At 31.1% G+C, this 17,305-nt stretch overlaps 2 protein-coding genes across 3 annotated transcripts in view; both read left to right on the top strand.

Annotated features, from left to right (window-relative positions):
- Positions 1-17,305, top strand: part of LOC127701844 (uncharacterized) — a 347,060-nt gene that overhangs the window by 165,724 nt on the left and 164,031 nt on the right. The gene's annotated exons all lie outside the window — the stretch shown is intronic.
- LOC127701855 (thymidine kinase 2, mitochondrial-like) lies at positions 90-9,655 on the top strand. Of its 2 annotated transcripts, none has more exons than XM_052205832.1 (9): positions 90-215; positions 1,307-1,356; positions 3,634-3,708; positions 4,173-4,226; positions 4,678-4,767; positions 5,122-5,195; positions 6,018-6,186; positions 6,793-6,873; positions 9,268-9,655. In XM_052205832.1, exons 1-9 carry the CDS (start codon positions 92-94, stop codon positions 9,349-9,351), a joined length of 801 nt encoding a protein of 266 aa, XP_052061792.1. In that variant the 5' UTR covers positions 90-91; the 3' UTR covers positions 9,352-9,655. The 2 variants fall into 2 exon arrangements, with proteins under 2 accessions (XP_052061792.1, XP_052061793.1); XM_052205833.1 differs by lacking the exon at positions 90-215 and adding an exon at positions 407-563.

Below are 17,305 nucleotides of genomic sequence, written 5' to 3'. Positions count from 1 at the left end.
ACATTCTCTGGTTTTATCTTTCAAATTTCGATAACCGGATTTGTACGTTTTTAATTGGCTTATATTTATAAATTTGACGTTATATTTAGCCATGTCCGCTATGTTTATTGAAAATGTATTGTTCAAAAGGTGCCTAGTCAGTATTTTATGTACATTTGGTAGGAAGGCATCAAAACTGGTGAAGAGAGAAGACAACAGAAAGAATATTTCTAAACGTAAACAAATAATATAGGTGTTTGTATCTTTTTAAAGTTACAGCAAACACGTGGTTAAAAAAATATTACTTGTTACATAAAAAAAACCATTGCATTTAATTGTTACACATTGTTGATTGTAAACAATGCAAATTAATTTAAAGGTAAACTTATTTTTGGTCTTTCATTTAATCCATAGACATGTACTTCTCTGTTAGTGTTAATATTTTGAGCCATCAGATCATATGATCGACAGGAACAACCTCATCTAAGAATTATGAAATAAACTCATAATATATACCAGGATTAAAACTTTGTACACCAGTTGGTCTACCAAAAGACTCAACAGTGACGCTCAAATAAAAAGAGGTAACAAAGCTGAGTAAAAAAAAATACTAACCAAGAGAACATACATTAATATTGATTATGATAAGACAACATTGCTTTAATATAACATTCAATTGTATCCTCATGTTTATGATAGATGTCTTTATTAAACCATAGATGTATAAACCCATACATCTATGATTAAACATATAAGTAAAATTTCATGAACAATGAAAATCTCATTTGTGTGTTCTTTACAAAATACTGCCTTTATTAATACAAACCTTCAGAGAGCACTTTTTGAAGGCCTTGCAAAAATATGTGCAGTAGATTACTATTGTTTTAGTCCATGAGATAAAAGGTTGAACTCAAATTAAAAACAGTTTGCAAACCAGAAAAAAATGGCAAAGGCATCTTTTGGCATCTTAAAAACTTAAGAAGTTGAAGTGTAATAAAAAACTTACTTGTACAAGTAAACTTTTGTAAAGGATACCAGAGAATATTCAACTTTTGAAAGGTCAATACTTAAATCTGACAAATTTACTTATACATCTTATTAATTTACATCTTTAAGTACATGTATATATGAAAGACACTAGTATAAGTATTAGCCCCAACTGTTTTAGTTCTCTAGAATTGAAAAATTCTAAAACTTAATAATATCTGTCAAATAATATTTTATGGATTTGTCAGATGTTAGTATTTACAGAGACATATAATTTATTTTGATTATATTTGTCATTAATGAAAAACAATTTCTACAATTATTGCACTTTATTTTCAAGGTATTATGTCAGCATTGCCAAAGAAAAATGGACACCATCAGAAGTTCACAGTAAGTTAAATGTACAAAAACAAGCAGATTGCACAGAGTAAAAAGCATTATTGCACATGTTGCAGTTTATTACATTAGTTGGAATGCTGTGATTTCCCACTATATTTCACATGAGAAATTAATCTGGTATTTTCATTCTGGCATCTGGCAACAGCAGCTTTTATCAAGATGTTGTCAAAAAAGTTTTTATACGACCGCAAAAAATTTTTGGGGTCGTATATTGGTATGACGTTGGCGTCGTCATTGCCGTCGTTGTCCGAAGACACATTGGTTTTCGCACTCTAACTTTAGTTTAAGCTAATGGATCTCTATGAAATTTTACCTTAAGGTTCAATACCACAAAAGGAAGGTTGGGATTGATTTTGGGGGTTATGGTACCAACAGTTAAGGAATTAGGGGCCAAAAATAAGCATTATTGAATTTCCAGACATAACTTGTGTGTTAGTGTATGGATCTCTCTGACATTGTCCCACACGGTTTCATATCACAAAGGGAATGCTGGGATTGATTTGGGGGGTAATTGCCTCAAAATTTTAGGAATTAGGGGCCAAAAAGGGACAAAAAACAAGCATTTTTCTAGTTTCAGGACAATAACTTGTGTATAAGTGTATGGATCTTTATGAAATTGTACTACAAGGTTCCATATCACAAAGGGAAGCTCGAATTGAGTTTGGGGGGTAATTGCCTCAAAATTTTAGGAATTAGGGGCCAAAAAGGGACAAAAAACAAGCATTTTTCTAGTTTCAGGACAATAACTTGAGTGTAAGTGTATGGATCTTTATGAAATTGTACTACAAGGTTCCATATCACAAAGGGAAGCTCGAATTGAGTTTGAGGGTAATTGCCCAAAATTTTTAGGAATAAGGGGCCAAAACGGGACCAAAAATAAGCATTTTTCTAGTTTCCAGACAATAACTTGTGTTCAAGTGTATGAATCTCTCTGAAATTGTACTGCAAGGTACCAGACCACAAAGGGAAGGCTGGGATTGATTTTGGGGGTAATTGCCTCAAAATTTTAGGAATTAGGGCCAAAAAGGGGCAAAAAACAAGCATTTTTCTAGTTTCAGGACAATAACTTGTGTTTCAGTGTATAGATCTTTATGAAATTGTACTACAAGGTTTCATATCACAAAGGGAAAGCTGGGTGTGAGTTTGGGGGTAATTTCACTAAGCGTTTAGGAATTTGGGGACAAAAAACAAGCATTTTTCTAGTTTCCAGACAGTAACTTGTGTTCAAGTGTATGGATCTCTCTGAAATTGTACTGCAAGGTACCATACCACAAAGGGAAGGCTGGGATTGAGTTTGGGGGTGATGAATCATAAGGGGGTTCAAAAAATTTTTGGGGGGGGGATTTTTGTCCCCCCTTTTTTTCCTTTTTTTTTTCTTTAAAATTTTCCATTTTAAGTTGGTTATTTCTGATTTATATGTAAAAGCAAATAATAATGATATGGTTTGAATAGGTAAATTAAAATTTTTTAAGTTCTTAGACCACATTCATTCTGTGTCAGAAACCTATGCTGTGTCAAATATTTAATAACAATCCAAATTCAGAGCTGTTTCAAGCTTGAATGTTGTGTCCAAACTTGCCCCAACTGTTCAGGGTTCGACCTCTGCGGTCGTATCAAGCTGCGCCCAGGGGAGCATTTTATTTGCATTTAAAATTGCTTCAATATCTCTTTTATTTACTTTAAAAAAAAATAATGTATTTAAAGAAATAACAAATTCAAGATTTCAAATATAAAAAATATTCAACTTAAATAATGACCTAACAACACATCAATTTACACATCAATTTCTTTACTGGTGGTTCAGTTTTTGTACTTCTTCTTTATTTATATGTAAAGTAAATGTTGTATAAAGAATTACTATAAGGTCATAATACACGTGACATGAATAACGATACATGTACAAAAAATCACCGAAAATTAACAAACAAGAGTTGGTATAATTTTGACAATTTTCTGAATGTTGTACTTTCATGAATACAACATAGGAATCAAACAAAAAGGCAATGTTTTATTGATAATGAACACAACATGTAAATTGAAGATTTTTTAGGTGGAGACAACTCTTTCAAAGGATAACATACACATTTTTATAGACATAGCATTTTAAACCTCTTGTACATTTTTGTATGTAGCATTATACAATTATATTTGTATTATAACATAATGCTATAGTCATGATAGTATATTTTTATTGTGATATCATAAAAATATTTATGTATTTTAATATTAACTTATTTCTGTATTATAAAAATACACTATGTTTTACAGATATGTGTAGAAGGGAACATAGCCAGTGGTAAAACATCTTTTTTAGAATATTTTAAAGACACACATAATGTTGAGGTAGGTGAAAAAAATGTTTCTAAATCTAAAAAGCTATGGTTTCATCATGTTCATGTGGATGCTTTCTATTTTTCTATTACATGTTAAACAATGGATCCAAAATTCTGACAGGTGAAAGTTGCTCTATAAATTGTATATATTATAATTGAACAACATTTCTGCAGGGTACATAACATACATGTAGGTGGAAACAAGCTTTCATTTAAAATGATTTCTGAATACAAGTTTAACATCAAATCAATGTATGGATTTAATAATGCAAAATATTTTCTGTAGATTTCAAACAATTATTAACAGAATGAAATACTTAGAAAGAAAATACCATTTTAAAATGCAAATTAGCTTATCATGTCAAAAATGGCAAAGATGCATATTATGCTTTTTATTTTATTGAAAGTAAGTTCCTTCCGATTCCCCTTTAAACTACTTCTTTTATCAAGCAAAATTTTGATAAATATTTGTAGGTGATAGAAGAACCTGTAAACAAATGGAGGAATGTTCAAGGAGGAAATATTTTAGTATGTATAATATTTTAGCATATTGAGCTATAATTAACAGAATCTAGTAAAACAAAAATTAGTTAATGCTGATATGAGTATATTTAGGTTGAGGAAACTTATCAGAAATGCACTACTTTTTAGGTATATTTATAAAGGAAGACGAGTAGAAATATCAGCAAATATTGCATTTTTATTTTACTATTAAAACTACATGAAATGTTTGATACTACTGTTAATATCAGAATTTATTGCGTGAATTTATTATTGGGAATTTTGAAGAATAGAAAAAATGCAAGATTAATTATTGTGACGTCAGGAAAATCTGCATGCAGCTACATGTATATGTATCAGATTGCAGAATTTGAGTTCTTATGATTGCGATACTCATCCATTTGCATTAATAGCATTAATCAATACCTCGCAATAATTTCTGAATTTACAGTATATTATAAAAATGTATATTGAACAGGCGAGGATGTATGAAGATCCAACCAGATGGTCATTAACACTCCAGACATATGTGCAGTTAACAATGTTACAGAATCATGTCAAACCACAGGTTAGTGACCTTTGACATTTCTATATCCTTGACATTGGGGTTAACAAAAATTTACATTTTATTTAAAAAATACTGATATTGCAGAAAAGGGGTTTTACTTGTTTTGTTTTTTGCCTTTTCAAAAAAAAAAATCATTACTTTTAAGAATGTGGAATCTATGCCAGGTTTGACAATCCTATAATTCAATCTTGTAAAGGAATCACAACCTGTTGTTCAACACCTTCAGGTAGAAGATGATCTTTTTAATATGTAAAAAAATTAAAAGTTTTGAGGACCATAGCTAAAAACTATAACTCTATTGAGGAATGCAACAAATAGTCTTATCCTGATTACTATTTTCTGTTCTTTTTTCAGGAAAAAGCAATTAAATTAATGGAGAGGTCAATATATAGTGCAAAGTATTGCTTTGTAGAAAACTTACATAACAGGTAATGGATTGTTTAAGGAAATGAATAAAGTTTTATGTAACCATGGTAACTAAGAAAGATTATTAAGGTTGTATGATTTTTTTGCTATTACAGATGAAATATGATTTAAACAAATATATTATTAAAGTATATGAACTATTATGATACATTATTGATTTGTAAGTCAATTTTAATTCCTAAATTTATTATCACTCCTGTCTGTCTGCCTGTTATTTGTTTTTAAGCTTTATGTGAGCATGCTGTGTTGTATATTCACATTCATCCTGTTTCTAAAATTCTTGCATATTCGTACACATAGCATGCATAAGAACCTTTATGAAATTTTCGTCTCATTTTTCTCAGAAACTAGGAATTAGAACTTTCTGAAATTTGGTATCAAGCTTCATGTGACCATACTTTACTATGTGGTACATTTTGTACATCTCATCAACTTTCTCTGTACTGAATTCTTACACACAATTACCATTTATGAAACAGGAAATGTAGATCAGAGCACCCTAAAATATGATATCAGTATGCATGTGAACATGCTTTTATATGTGATGCATTTTCACTTCTGTTGCTCATAAACTTCCTGTTAATCGAATATTTGAAGCAGGGGTATCATTAGTGACTAAGTTTGAGCTCAGAGTTAAGTTTGAGTGTTTATGTTTTATATTGTATAATGAAAGCTAAATGTTTTTTCCTACTAGTTATTATTTGTATACTTTTCCTCATTTTAACAAAAGATTCGAAAATTCCTTGTTAATTCTCTGTTAATTCATTCATTGATGTTTAAATTACATTTATTATATTACATATTTTATTTGCTCTATTTTTTAGCGGTAAAATGCCTGATTTAGAGTTTGTAGTATTAAGTGAATGGTTTGATTGGATAATAGATTTTCACAAGTGTCCATTAGATCTGATTGTTTACCTACAAACAACTCCAGAAATTGTTTACGACAGAATTAAGAAACGAAAAAGAAAAGAAGAACAAACTATCCCATTAGTAAGTAATAATTTGACACTAAGATTTAGTAGTTTTAAACAATTATATTCACCCATTTACTTTCAATTTTGATATAACTTTAGGCAATATATATATATATATCCTCGTGCTTTGGGCTTTTTTGGTCCAAAATTTAGAGGACTGCATAAAATATCAAAGATCTGTCATTATGACTAAATTTTCCAAATAACAAAAAAAAACATTAAACGTGACAAAGACAACCACTAATGAGGTTCCTGAAATTTGACAGGCTTATAAACATGAAGTCATGGTAGTGGGATTAAACAAATGTTTAGAGATTTCAAGCCTCCTTTTCACCTTGCTCAGTGGAATAACAGAGTAACTTAATGTGAATGAAAGAACAGACAATAAAAATCCATTCAGAAAAAGTACTTGATAATAATGGTATAAAATCAACATCGACCAGAGTACAAACAAAACAAGAAACTTTAACATGTCAAAGAATGTTGGCATTTGCTGAAAGCATCAACAACTTAACCTGCTGATGTGAAATTATGAATCCTAATCAAACATATAAAATCTGCTGATAAATTGATTACCATTTAATATAAATCTGTGTATGATAGTTGTTATGATTTTTTATAGGAATACTTACAAACGTTACATAATCTTCATGAAGATTGGTTAATACATCAGAGAAAATTTCCTGTTCCATGTAAAGTATTAGTATGTATCACTTGTTTTAATTATATATCATGTAAATAGCATGTAGGGTAAATTATATGCTTTTGATCACTAATTACCCCAAACTACTATTAGTTTTTAACCCCTCCTCTAGTCATCTAGGTTTCTGAATACTTAAATCAGATTGCAACCTTACTAGGATATCTGGTCGCACATTTTTAGAGAAAAATTCTTATTGTTCTTAAGGTCACTATGTCTAAGGTCATGGCCAAAGTTACTTAACATAAACCAGCATCAGTGAAGGAAAGGAATTTCTGGAGAATATTACAACCTTACATTTGAATGGAGCTAAATTAAGATATATATACAAGGCCACATTTAATGATCAGGATATCCCTTTTTGTTTTCAGATCCTTTTGGTTAAGGTGAAGGTCATTACTAGAAATGATCATGATGATAAATTAAATACTTGAATTCAGATTGCAAACTTACTTGGTTATATGGTCACATATCATGAGAGGAACATCCCTTCTGATTTTGAGGTCAATAGGTCTATGCATGGTAAAGGTCATAGTTACAGAAGAAAAACTAAAGGTATCACAAAAGTAGTTATAATGGGATTGAAAACAAAATTAAGTATATTGTCACATATAATGACTTGAATATCCTTATAGTTTTTAGATTCATTTATCAAAGGTCCAGGTCATCGTTATACAAATTTATATTCTTCAAAAACCTTACCAACCAAGCCTTGTTACAGCAGGAGTTTTAAATTACCTGCCATTCCTTTCCCCCCTACCCACAATGCCTTGTTACAGCAGGAGTCTAAATTACCTGCCATTCCTTTCCCCCTTACCCAAAATGCCTTGTTACAGCAGGAGTCTAAATTATCTACCATTCCTTTCCCCCTTACCCACAATGCCTTCTTACAGCAGGAGTCTAAATTACCTGCCGATTCTTTCTCAGTTCCTTATTTTGAATATCAATGAAAGATATTCAACTGATGCATCATATTTTTATGCCCCACTTATTATGCCCCCAATTTCACGGTCCACTGAACATAGAAAATGATAGTGCGAGTGGGGCATCCGTGTACTATGGACACATTCTTGTTTAGATTTAATTTTCCTATATTTACTCAGCAATACTGTATTTTAAAATTTTTTAATAGTGATAATAACCAACTGTGATTGTTGGCTTAAATTTTGATTACAGACTGGTTTTACAATTATACTTCATAGATATAAGCAGATGTGGTATGAGTGCCAATGAGACAACTCTCCATCCAAGTCACAATGTATAAAAGTAAACCATTATAGGTCAAAGTACGGTCTTCAACACAGAGCCTTGGCTCACACCACAGAAAGCTATTAAGGGCCCAAAAATTACTAGTGTAAAACCATTCAAACGGGGAAAACCAACAGTCTAATCTATATAAAAAACAAGAAACGAGAAACACTTATGAACCACATCAACAAACGACAACTACTGAACATCAGATTCCTGACTTAGGACAGGTGCAAACAATTGCAGCGGGTTTAAAAGTTTTAATGGTACTAAACCTTCACCCTTATCTGAAACAATAGTGTAACATCACAACATAGAAAGACTCACTATAAAATATCAATTGAAATGGCTTGACTCAATCAAAAGACATATTAACGCAAGTGAACATACACTGAACGAATAAATTTGATCTATGATCAATGTAAATACAAAATCAATAAAATAAGGGATGAATAATTAAATTAACAGTATTATACCGCTGTGAAATGTTAAACAATTTCAGAAAAACAACAATAACCTTAAACAAAAATCTGCCATTTACAATAATATTATACACAGGTAAATGAAAATAATTTCAGTCTGTTCTAGCAATTGTCAACACAAGTACACTTCTCACTAAGGTCTGCATCTTTAATTATTATTTTGGATGCACAAAGTTTACCTGAAATTCATGTGCTAAGTATATAGTCTGACATGCCTCAAGTTTTGTTATCCTTTTAATTTTCATGGACTCAGTATACCCCCTTTATAGAATAGCAACATACTATCCCATGAAAAACATAAACAAAAGGTAACTTGTTATATTACTAGGTTATTGAACTATTAAAAAAAATGGGGACATTAAATGCAGGTATACTTTTGTCATAAAGGAGAGGTGAAGGATACCAAAGGGACATAAGTTGCTATATAATTAGTAATGTTACCCACCAGAGATCACTTAATATTCTTCTGACTATGCTGTTTCCATTAGTCCTTCAAAAGTTCTTTTATTAGAAGGCAAAACTGTTCTGAGACAAAAAAATGATGTTACCTTTTACATAAAAACTGATAAAAAATATTAATGTTACTGTTTAAGATATTGTAGCAGTGTTGTACTGCATGGAATGATTAAGAACAAGGCAAAACTCATTTATTCATAATTTTTTTCAGACATTAGATGCTAATTATGAATTAGACTACATGCACAAAGTATTTGAAGAAAATAGAAAGAAAATTATGTGCGACAGTGGATGAATCAGAAACGAAAAATGTTATCACTGCCAAATGATATAAACTAAGCGTAAAGAAAGACTTACAGCTTCAAGTTGGGATACATGATTGTGATGTTCTGTTTTTCAGCAGCATAGAAGAAAATGCTAGTGATCATGATGATTTATAGATCAATTGCTCTGTAGACAGATCTTGCAATATATCTGATATGTTTGTTCTTTTATCATGTTTATGGGCCAACTGCTAGATGTTGTGCTTTTGGTGTATTATGATGGCTTTTTAATGCAATTTGAATGTTTAATAAAGAAGAATAGATAAACTTCATAGAGATTGAGTGACATTTTTGAAATCTGAAAAGACATTTATTGTTGAAATGTCCATCTGGTGTAGAACAATTGGTACTGTTACTGTTATAATTTGATTTATATTTTATATTTTCCTGGAAATTAGTTCAAATAAATTATTAGCTCTAATAGAAATGTCTTGCCATTTGAAAATGAGTTTAAGGTAATGTTACTTTTTTCTTTCTTTTGTTATTCAGGCGGAATTAATTTGTTGGCAGATGAAATGAAACTTTGACAAATGTAGGGGCAATCTTATTGCATGAATTTAAGGGAAAGGAGATGAATTTCATCTATTAACTTATTAATCATTTTTATAGTCACTTTGAAATAAGGTTAAAAACCACCTATATATATATATATATATTTTTTAATGCACACATTATCACCCAGCTTATATGAAAACATCAGAAAAATGCACAAAACTAGAAAATTGAAAAATTAATCAATAACATGTTTTGCTTAATAAATTTGATGAAAAATTTAACTTGAAATATTACTGTTTTCATATTTATCAACAAAGCCTTCCTTTTACCATGCTTGTATGAACAAAAAATTTGGAAAAAAAAAATGTTTTTAAGATTTGAAAATAAATTTTTCTAGCATATTTTCAAAATTCCTTAATATTCAGTTTTATTTTTATTAATAACCAAAATAGAAACCTTTGGTTTTTTATGTAAGATTGTGTGTTTTTTATGCCCCCGCCATAGCAGATGGGGCATTAAGTTTTACCATTGTCCGTCTGTACGTACGTCCAAAAATTGGTTTCCGTTCTCTAACTTGAGTTTGCCTCAACCAAATGTTATGAAATTTATACACAATGCTTATTACCACAAAACACAGATAAAGTTTGAAATTTGGTGGCATCACTTTAACTGTTCTAGAGTTATGCCCCTTTTTAAATGGAAAAATTGCAAAATTTTTAGTTTTCTCTAACTTAAGTTTGCCTCAACCAAATGTTATGAAACTTATACACAATGCTTATTACCACAAAATACAGATCAAGATTGAATTTTGGTAGCGTCACTCTAACCGTTCTAGAGTTATGCCCCTTCATAAATGGAAAAATTGCAAAATGTTTAGTTTCCGTTCTCTAACTTAAGTTTGCCTCAACCAAATTTTATGAAACATATACACAATGCTTATAACCACAAAATAAAGATCAAGTTTGAATTTTGGTGGGGTCACTTTAACCATTCTCCAGTTATGCCCCTTTATAAATGGAAAAAATGCAAAATTTTTAGTTTCCGTTTTCTAACTTAAGTTGCCTCAACCAAATTTTATGAAACTTATACACAATGTTTTTTACCACAAATCACAGATCAAGTTGAATTTTGGTAGCATCATTTTAATCATTTTCGAGTTATGCCCCTTTATAAATCAAAAAATTGCAAAATTTTTAGTTTCCGTTCTGTAACTTAAGTTTGCCCCAACCAAACATTATGAAACCTATACACAATACTTATTACCTTAAAACTCAGATCAAGTACAAATTTGGGTAGCATCACTTTTATCGTTCTTGAGTTATGTCCCTTTATAATGTTATATGCAAGCCGGGGCATCATCTGTGTCCATGGGGACACATTCTCCATTTATTAGTACCGGTAAATCGTTTCCACTCTACAATGTTTCCAAAACCATCAAAATCACACTAGAATATGTACAATTAGTCTCCACTAAGACATTACATTGGTTTTAAGTCTTGATTTCTTTATTATCGTGACTTAACAAAAGTGTTCAATATTTTCAATATTATACCTCATTTATTGTAACAAGGAATTTTATTAGTTGTTAAAATTTATTTATATTCAAATGTATGGAAATAAAAAATGGATAAAAAATATGAGTTGATAAAACCATTTAAAGCCAATTCTTCTAAGGGAGAATAAAAATCTGACATGCCATCTGCTGCATTTTAATGAATAGGGAAGGATGTGGTATATATGTCAATGAGACGATACAAAACATCACAAAAGTAGGCAAAAATAGAAATTTGAGTTATCAAAACTACTAGCAACTTTTATTGAGTACTCAACCCTACCGTTAATGTCTCGATCACTGAAGGAACAAATGATTCAGTAGAATCCAGTTTCATATTCTGTGGCTGTGGTGCAGGGGGTAGAAAAAGTACAAATAATTAAATTCTGAATTGAAAGGATGTAGGGTTTATGATAACAGAATATGTGTCTGAATGATTGTCTTTGATTGATTGATTGATTGGTGTTTACTCTACTCTTCCTCAGCACAAAAAGACTTGTCTTTGAAGTGGAGTTGGTGTTATATGCAAGAACAATACTATCTTTATGCATGACATTTCTGAAGGAGTAGAACTTTGTAAATTCACTGTTGCATGGTAAACAAGTTTATAGTTGTTTACTTTTTAACTGGATTTTGGAGGAAAAATTGGTTATTGATTTGGGGATGTACAGCGCGCGGGCGGGCAGCTGCCAACAGTATCCGTTCATTAACATGCAAACGCTTTGACAAAATTTTTTCAAATTTAGATATGTTGTTTCCTGTGACTAAATGAACGTCAAGTTCAATTTTCACAATTTTAGCTTTTTTATGTGTTGTGTGAGTCGACCTTTTAGTAGCCAATAGTTATACTTATTATGATTGAGTTATTTCCCTTTGAACTGAAATTGTGATTTGCAAATATCATTTTCATTAGATAGTAATCTATTTTAATTAAAGGATATATTTCATTACATTACATTGTGTAGATAAAATTGTTGACATTGATAGATAAGTTGCAGATCTGTATTAGTTTGTGACAAATGAAAGAAAAAATATTGGGAACTATTAATTATATATAAAGTTTGATTACACTAAGTGTTTTTAAATAATTTTCACCTGTTACCAGATAACAAAGCATCTGGTAAATATCTTCTCGCACAATTATAATTGGAGTGACAGATTTATTTGAAAATTTTCTGTTTCCTAAGTGTTGATGTTGATAAGATCTGTAGGACAGTATAAATAAAGATTGAAATTTACTGTTCATTATTAGACATTTTGAAGATAATGACAGATAAGTTTTATAGATTTTTAACCGGATTTTCGAAGGAAATAGAGGTTATTAAAATGGGGATGTACGGCAGGTGGCTGCCAAATAGTGTCAGCACAATAACATGAAAACGCTTTAACAAATTTTTTTTCAAATTTAAATATGTTGCTTCCTGCGACTTAATGAAGGTCTAGTTCAATTTTCACAATTTTAGTGTATCTCCTTTTTGAGTTGTCGCCATTTTTAATATCCAAAAGTGGAATTTGAAAATATTTTTCTCTTGTTATCATTTTATGACTCAGCATAATGTCTTATCTCACAATAAAAATTGGAGTGACAGATTTATTTGAAAATTTTCTATTTCCTAAGTGGTGAAGATTATAAGCTATATTATTAGACATTTTGAAGTTAATTACATTATTAATTAGTCCCCTACCGACGAAGTTGAAGGGGACTTTAGGTTTGCACTCCGTCCATCTGTCTGTCAGTCTGGCAAATCAGCTTTCCACACTTTTTTTCTTCACTCTTGAAGATATTTTTTTGATATTTGGTATATAGTTTTATCATGACAAGTTATAGATCAAGTTCGAATTTTGTTCCGGTCTGATGATTTTGTGCAGAGTTATGGACCATAACTCTGGACCATATCTAATGTTAGAGTACTATGTTAAACCATATTTCTGTACAAAGGAAGATAACTCATTTTTTAAAAGACATTCTTTGTTAATTTTTTTGCAGGTTTGTTTGTTATTTAGTATAAACTAATTTTCTGAATGCTATATATATAAAAAAAATTATGAAGAGAAATCTTTTAATTTGATAATAATCTATTTTTATTAATGTATATATTTCAATACATTACATTGTGTAGATAAAAGTTGTTGACATTTTATAGATAAGTTACCAATCTATATTAGTTTGTGACAAATGGAAGAAAAATATTTGGAACTATTAATTATATTTGATTATAATTTGAAAATAGATATACACTGTATTACATCAAATCTAATTTTAGAGAACTATTAATCATATCTAATGTTTTTTTCATCATGCTTATTAGATATTGATTGATAATTGGTATATAGTTTTATCATGACAAGTTACAGATCAAGTTCAAATTTTTGTTTCAGTCTAATAATTTTGTGCAGAGTTATGGTCCTTGGACTTGAAAAATTCACTCATATAATCAGTTTTCCACACTGTTTTTAGTCATGCTTGAAGATATTGACATGATATTTACTTTTTGTTTACACTATGACAAGTTATAGAACAAGTTAGCATTTTGTTCCAGTATAATGAATTTTTACCCAGTAGGGGAATATGTATTGCCATGCAATACTCTCAGAATGCTTGTTATTAATTAGATCTGGGTTATATCTTAGCATATGATAATCATTGGAGTGACAGATTTATTTGAATATTTTAATGCTGTTTAATGATAAGATCTTTAGGAATGTTTATATAAAGTTTTAAATTTACTAGTAGGACTGTATAAATGAAGTTTGAAATTTACTGTTCATTATTAGACATTTTGTAGATAATTAAGTCTCCTTAAACCATATATATTCTTACCCCCACCCCCTTCAATTTGAGAATGTGCTTTTTTTCTTGTAAACAGTTGAGATCCCTACCCCTTAACCATATATATTCTTGTATTGGACAATAAAACAAATCAAATGAAATATTGGGGGAGTCCCCAGGTACACCCCCACCCCCCTTCTTTTTATACGACCGCTAAAAAATTTTTGTGTTCGTATATTGGTATGACGTTGGCGTCTTTGTCATTGTCGGAAGACACATTGGTTTTCGCACTCTAACTTTAGTTTGAGTGAATGGATCTCTATGAAATTTTACCATAAGGTTCGATACCACAAAAGGAAGGTTGGGATTGATTTTGGGGGTTATGGTACCAACAGTTAAGGAATAAGGGGCCCAAAAGGGGCCAAAAATTAGCATTTTTGTAACTTCCGGACATAACTTGTGTGTTAGTGTATGGATATCTCTGACATTGTACCACATGGTTCCATATCACAAAGGGAATGCTGGGATTGATTTTGGGGGTAATTGCCTCAAAATTTTAGGAATAAGGGGCCAAAAAAGGGGCAAAAAACAAGCATTTTTCTAGTTTCATGACAATAACTTGTGTGTAAGTGTATGGATCTTTCTGAAATTGTACTACAAGGTTCCATATCACAAAGGGAAAGCTGGAATTGAGTTTGGGGTAATTGCCCAAAATGTTTTGGAATAAGGAGCCAAAAATAAGCATTTTTCTAGTTTCCAGACAATAACTTGTGTTCAAGTGTATGGATCTCTCTGAAATTGTACTGCAACGTACCATACCACAAAGGGAAGGCTGGGATTGAGTTTGGGGATGATGAATCAAAAGGGGGTTCAAAAAATTTTGGGGAGGGATTTTTTTTTCCTTTTTTTTTTTCTTTAAAATTTTCCGTTTTAAATTGGTTATTTCTGATTTATATATAAAAGCAAATAATAATGATATGGTTTGAATAGGTAAATTAAATATTTTTAAGTTCTTAGACCACATTCATTCTGTGTCAGAAACCTATGCTGTGTCTAATATTTAATCACAATCCAAATTCAGTGCTGTATCAAGCTTAAATGTTGTGTCCATACTTGCCCCAACTGTTCAGGGTTCGACCTCTGCGGTCGTATCAAGCTGAACCCAGCGGAGCATTTTATTGAAAACTTGTAAACGGTCAAGATCCCCACCCTGAAACCATATATATTCTTGTATGGGACAATAACACTAATCAAATGAATGAAAAGGCGAGTCCCCTGGGGTCACCCCCACCCCTTCCTGTTTGAGAACTTGTAAACGGTCGAGATCCCTACCCCTAAACCATATATATTCTTGTATGGGACAATAAAACAAATCAAATGAAATATAGGGGAAGTCCATGGGGATAACCACAACCCCCCTTCTTTTTGATAACTTGTAAAAGGTCGAGATCCCCACCCCTTAACCATATATATTCTTGAATAGGACAATAAAACAAATCAAATGAAATTAAGGGGACGTCCCCTGGAGTAACCCCCACCCCCCTTTTTTTTGGAAAACTTGTAAACGGCCAAGATCCCCACCCTGAAACCATATATATTCTTGTATGGGACAATAAAACAAATCAAATGAAATATAAGGCAAGTCCCCTGGGGTCACCCCCACCCCCTCCTGTTTAAGAACTTGTAAACAGTCAAGATCCCCACCCCTAAACCATATATATTCTTGTATGGGACAACAACACAAATCAAATGAAATATAGGGGAAGTCCAGGGGGTCACCCCCATCCCCTTTCTTTTTGAAAACTTGTAAACAGTCAAGATCCCTACCCCGAAACCATATATTTTTTTGTATGGGACAATAAAACAAATCAAATGAAATAAAAGGTGAGTCCCCTGATGTCACCCCCACCCCTTCCTGTTTGAGAACTTGTAAATGGTCGAGATCCCCACTCCTAAACCATATATATTCTTGTATGAGACATTAAAACAAATCAAATGCAATATAGGGGAAGTCCATGGGGGTAACCCCCACCCCACTTCTTTTTGATAACTTGTAAACGGTCGAGATCCCGAACCCCGAAACCATATATATTCTTGAATGGGACAATAATACAAATGAAATGAAATTGAGGGGAAGTCCCCTGGGGTAACCCCCACCACCCTTCTTTTCGAAAACTTTTAAACAGTCAAGATCCCCAACCCGAAACCATATATATTCTTGTATGGGACAATAAAACAAATCAAATGAAATATTAGGCGAGTCCCCTTGGGTCACCCCCACCTCCTCCTGTTTAAGAACTTGTAAAAGGTCGAGATCCCCACCCCTAAACCATATATATTCTTGTATGGGACAAAAAAAAACAAATCATATGAAATAAAGGGCGAGTTTGTTTGTTATTCTGTAAAAACTAATTTTCTGAATGCTATATAATTTTTTTTGATGAAGTGAACTCTTTTAAAAACTAAGCTTATATTGTCTAATAATAAACATATATTTAGATTTCTGATTTTGGGCCCAGTTTTCAAGTTGGTCCAAATCGGAGTCCAAAATTAAACTGTGTTTGATTTCAACATTAACTGAATATATATAGGGTTCTTTAAAATGCTTAATCTAAACCTGTATTTCTTTTCATTATTAATAAGATAATACCACATTGAGGTCCAAAGGGTCCTAAATTAAAATTTTGTTTAATTTCATCAAAAATTGAATTCTTTGGTTCTTTGATATGCTGATTCTAACAATGTTTGAGTGTTAAATCATATCTAATTTTAGAGAACTTAGTCATCACTGGTTGTTGTTATTTTATTATTGATTATAATTTGAAAAATTGCATCATATATTATTTTATAGAACTATTTATCCAGTTTGAGTTATTTCCCTTTGCACAGAAAATATTATGGATAAAATTAACCTGTGTTTCATTTCAACATAAATTAAATATATATAGGGTTCTTTCAAATGCTGAATCTAAACCTGTATTTAAATTTTAGATTTTTGGGCCCAGTTTTCAAGTTGGTCCAAATCAGGGTCCAAAATTAAACTTTGTTTTATTCAACAAAAATTGAATTTATGGGGTTCTTTGAAATGCTGAATCTAACCATGTATTGA

This window comes from Mytilus californianus, unplaced genomic scaffold (assembly GCF_021869535.1).
Source record: "Mytilus californianus isolate M0D057914Y unplaced genomic scaffold, xbMytCali1.0.p SCAF_5, whole genome shotgun sequence".
Lineage (NCBI taxonomy): Eukaryota > Metazoa > Mollusca > Bivalvia > Mytilida > Mytilidae > Mytilus > Mytilus californianus.
The sequence above is the reverse complement of the archived record's forward strand: the minus strand, read 5'-3'. Positions and strand labels throughout refer to the sequence as shown.

Bases quoted from the DNA above. Each gene is read 5' to 3' on its own strand.
- LOC127701855 (XM_052205832.1), top strand. From the start codon at position 92: ATGTCCGCTATGTTTATTGAAAATGTATTGTTCAAAAGGTGCCTAGTC. The intron at 216-1,306 runs GTAAACAAATAA...TTTATTTTCAAG, and splicing joins CAGAAAGAATATTTCTAAAC to GTATTATGTCAGCATTGCCA. The intron at 6,187-6,792 runs GTAAGTAATAAT...GATTTTTTATAG, and splicing joins AAGAACAAACTATCCCATTA to GAATACTTACAAACGTTACA.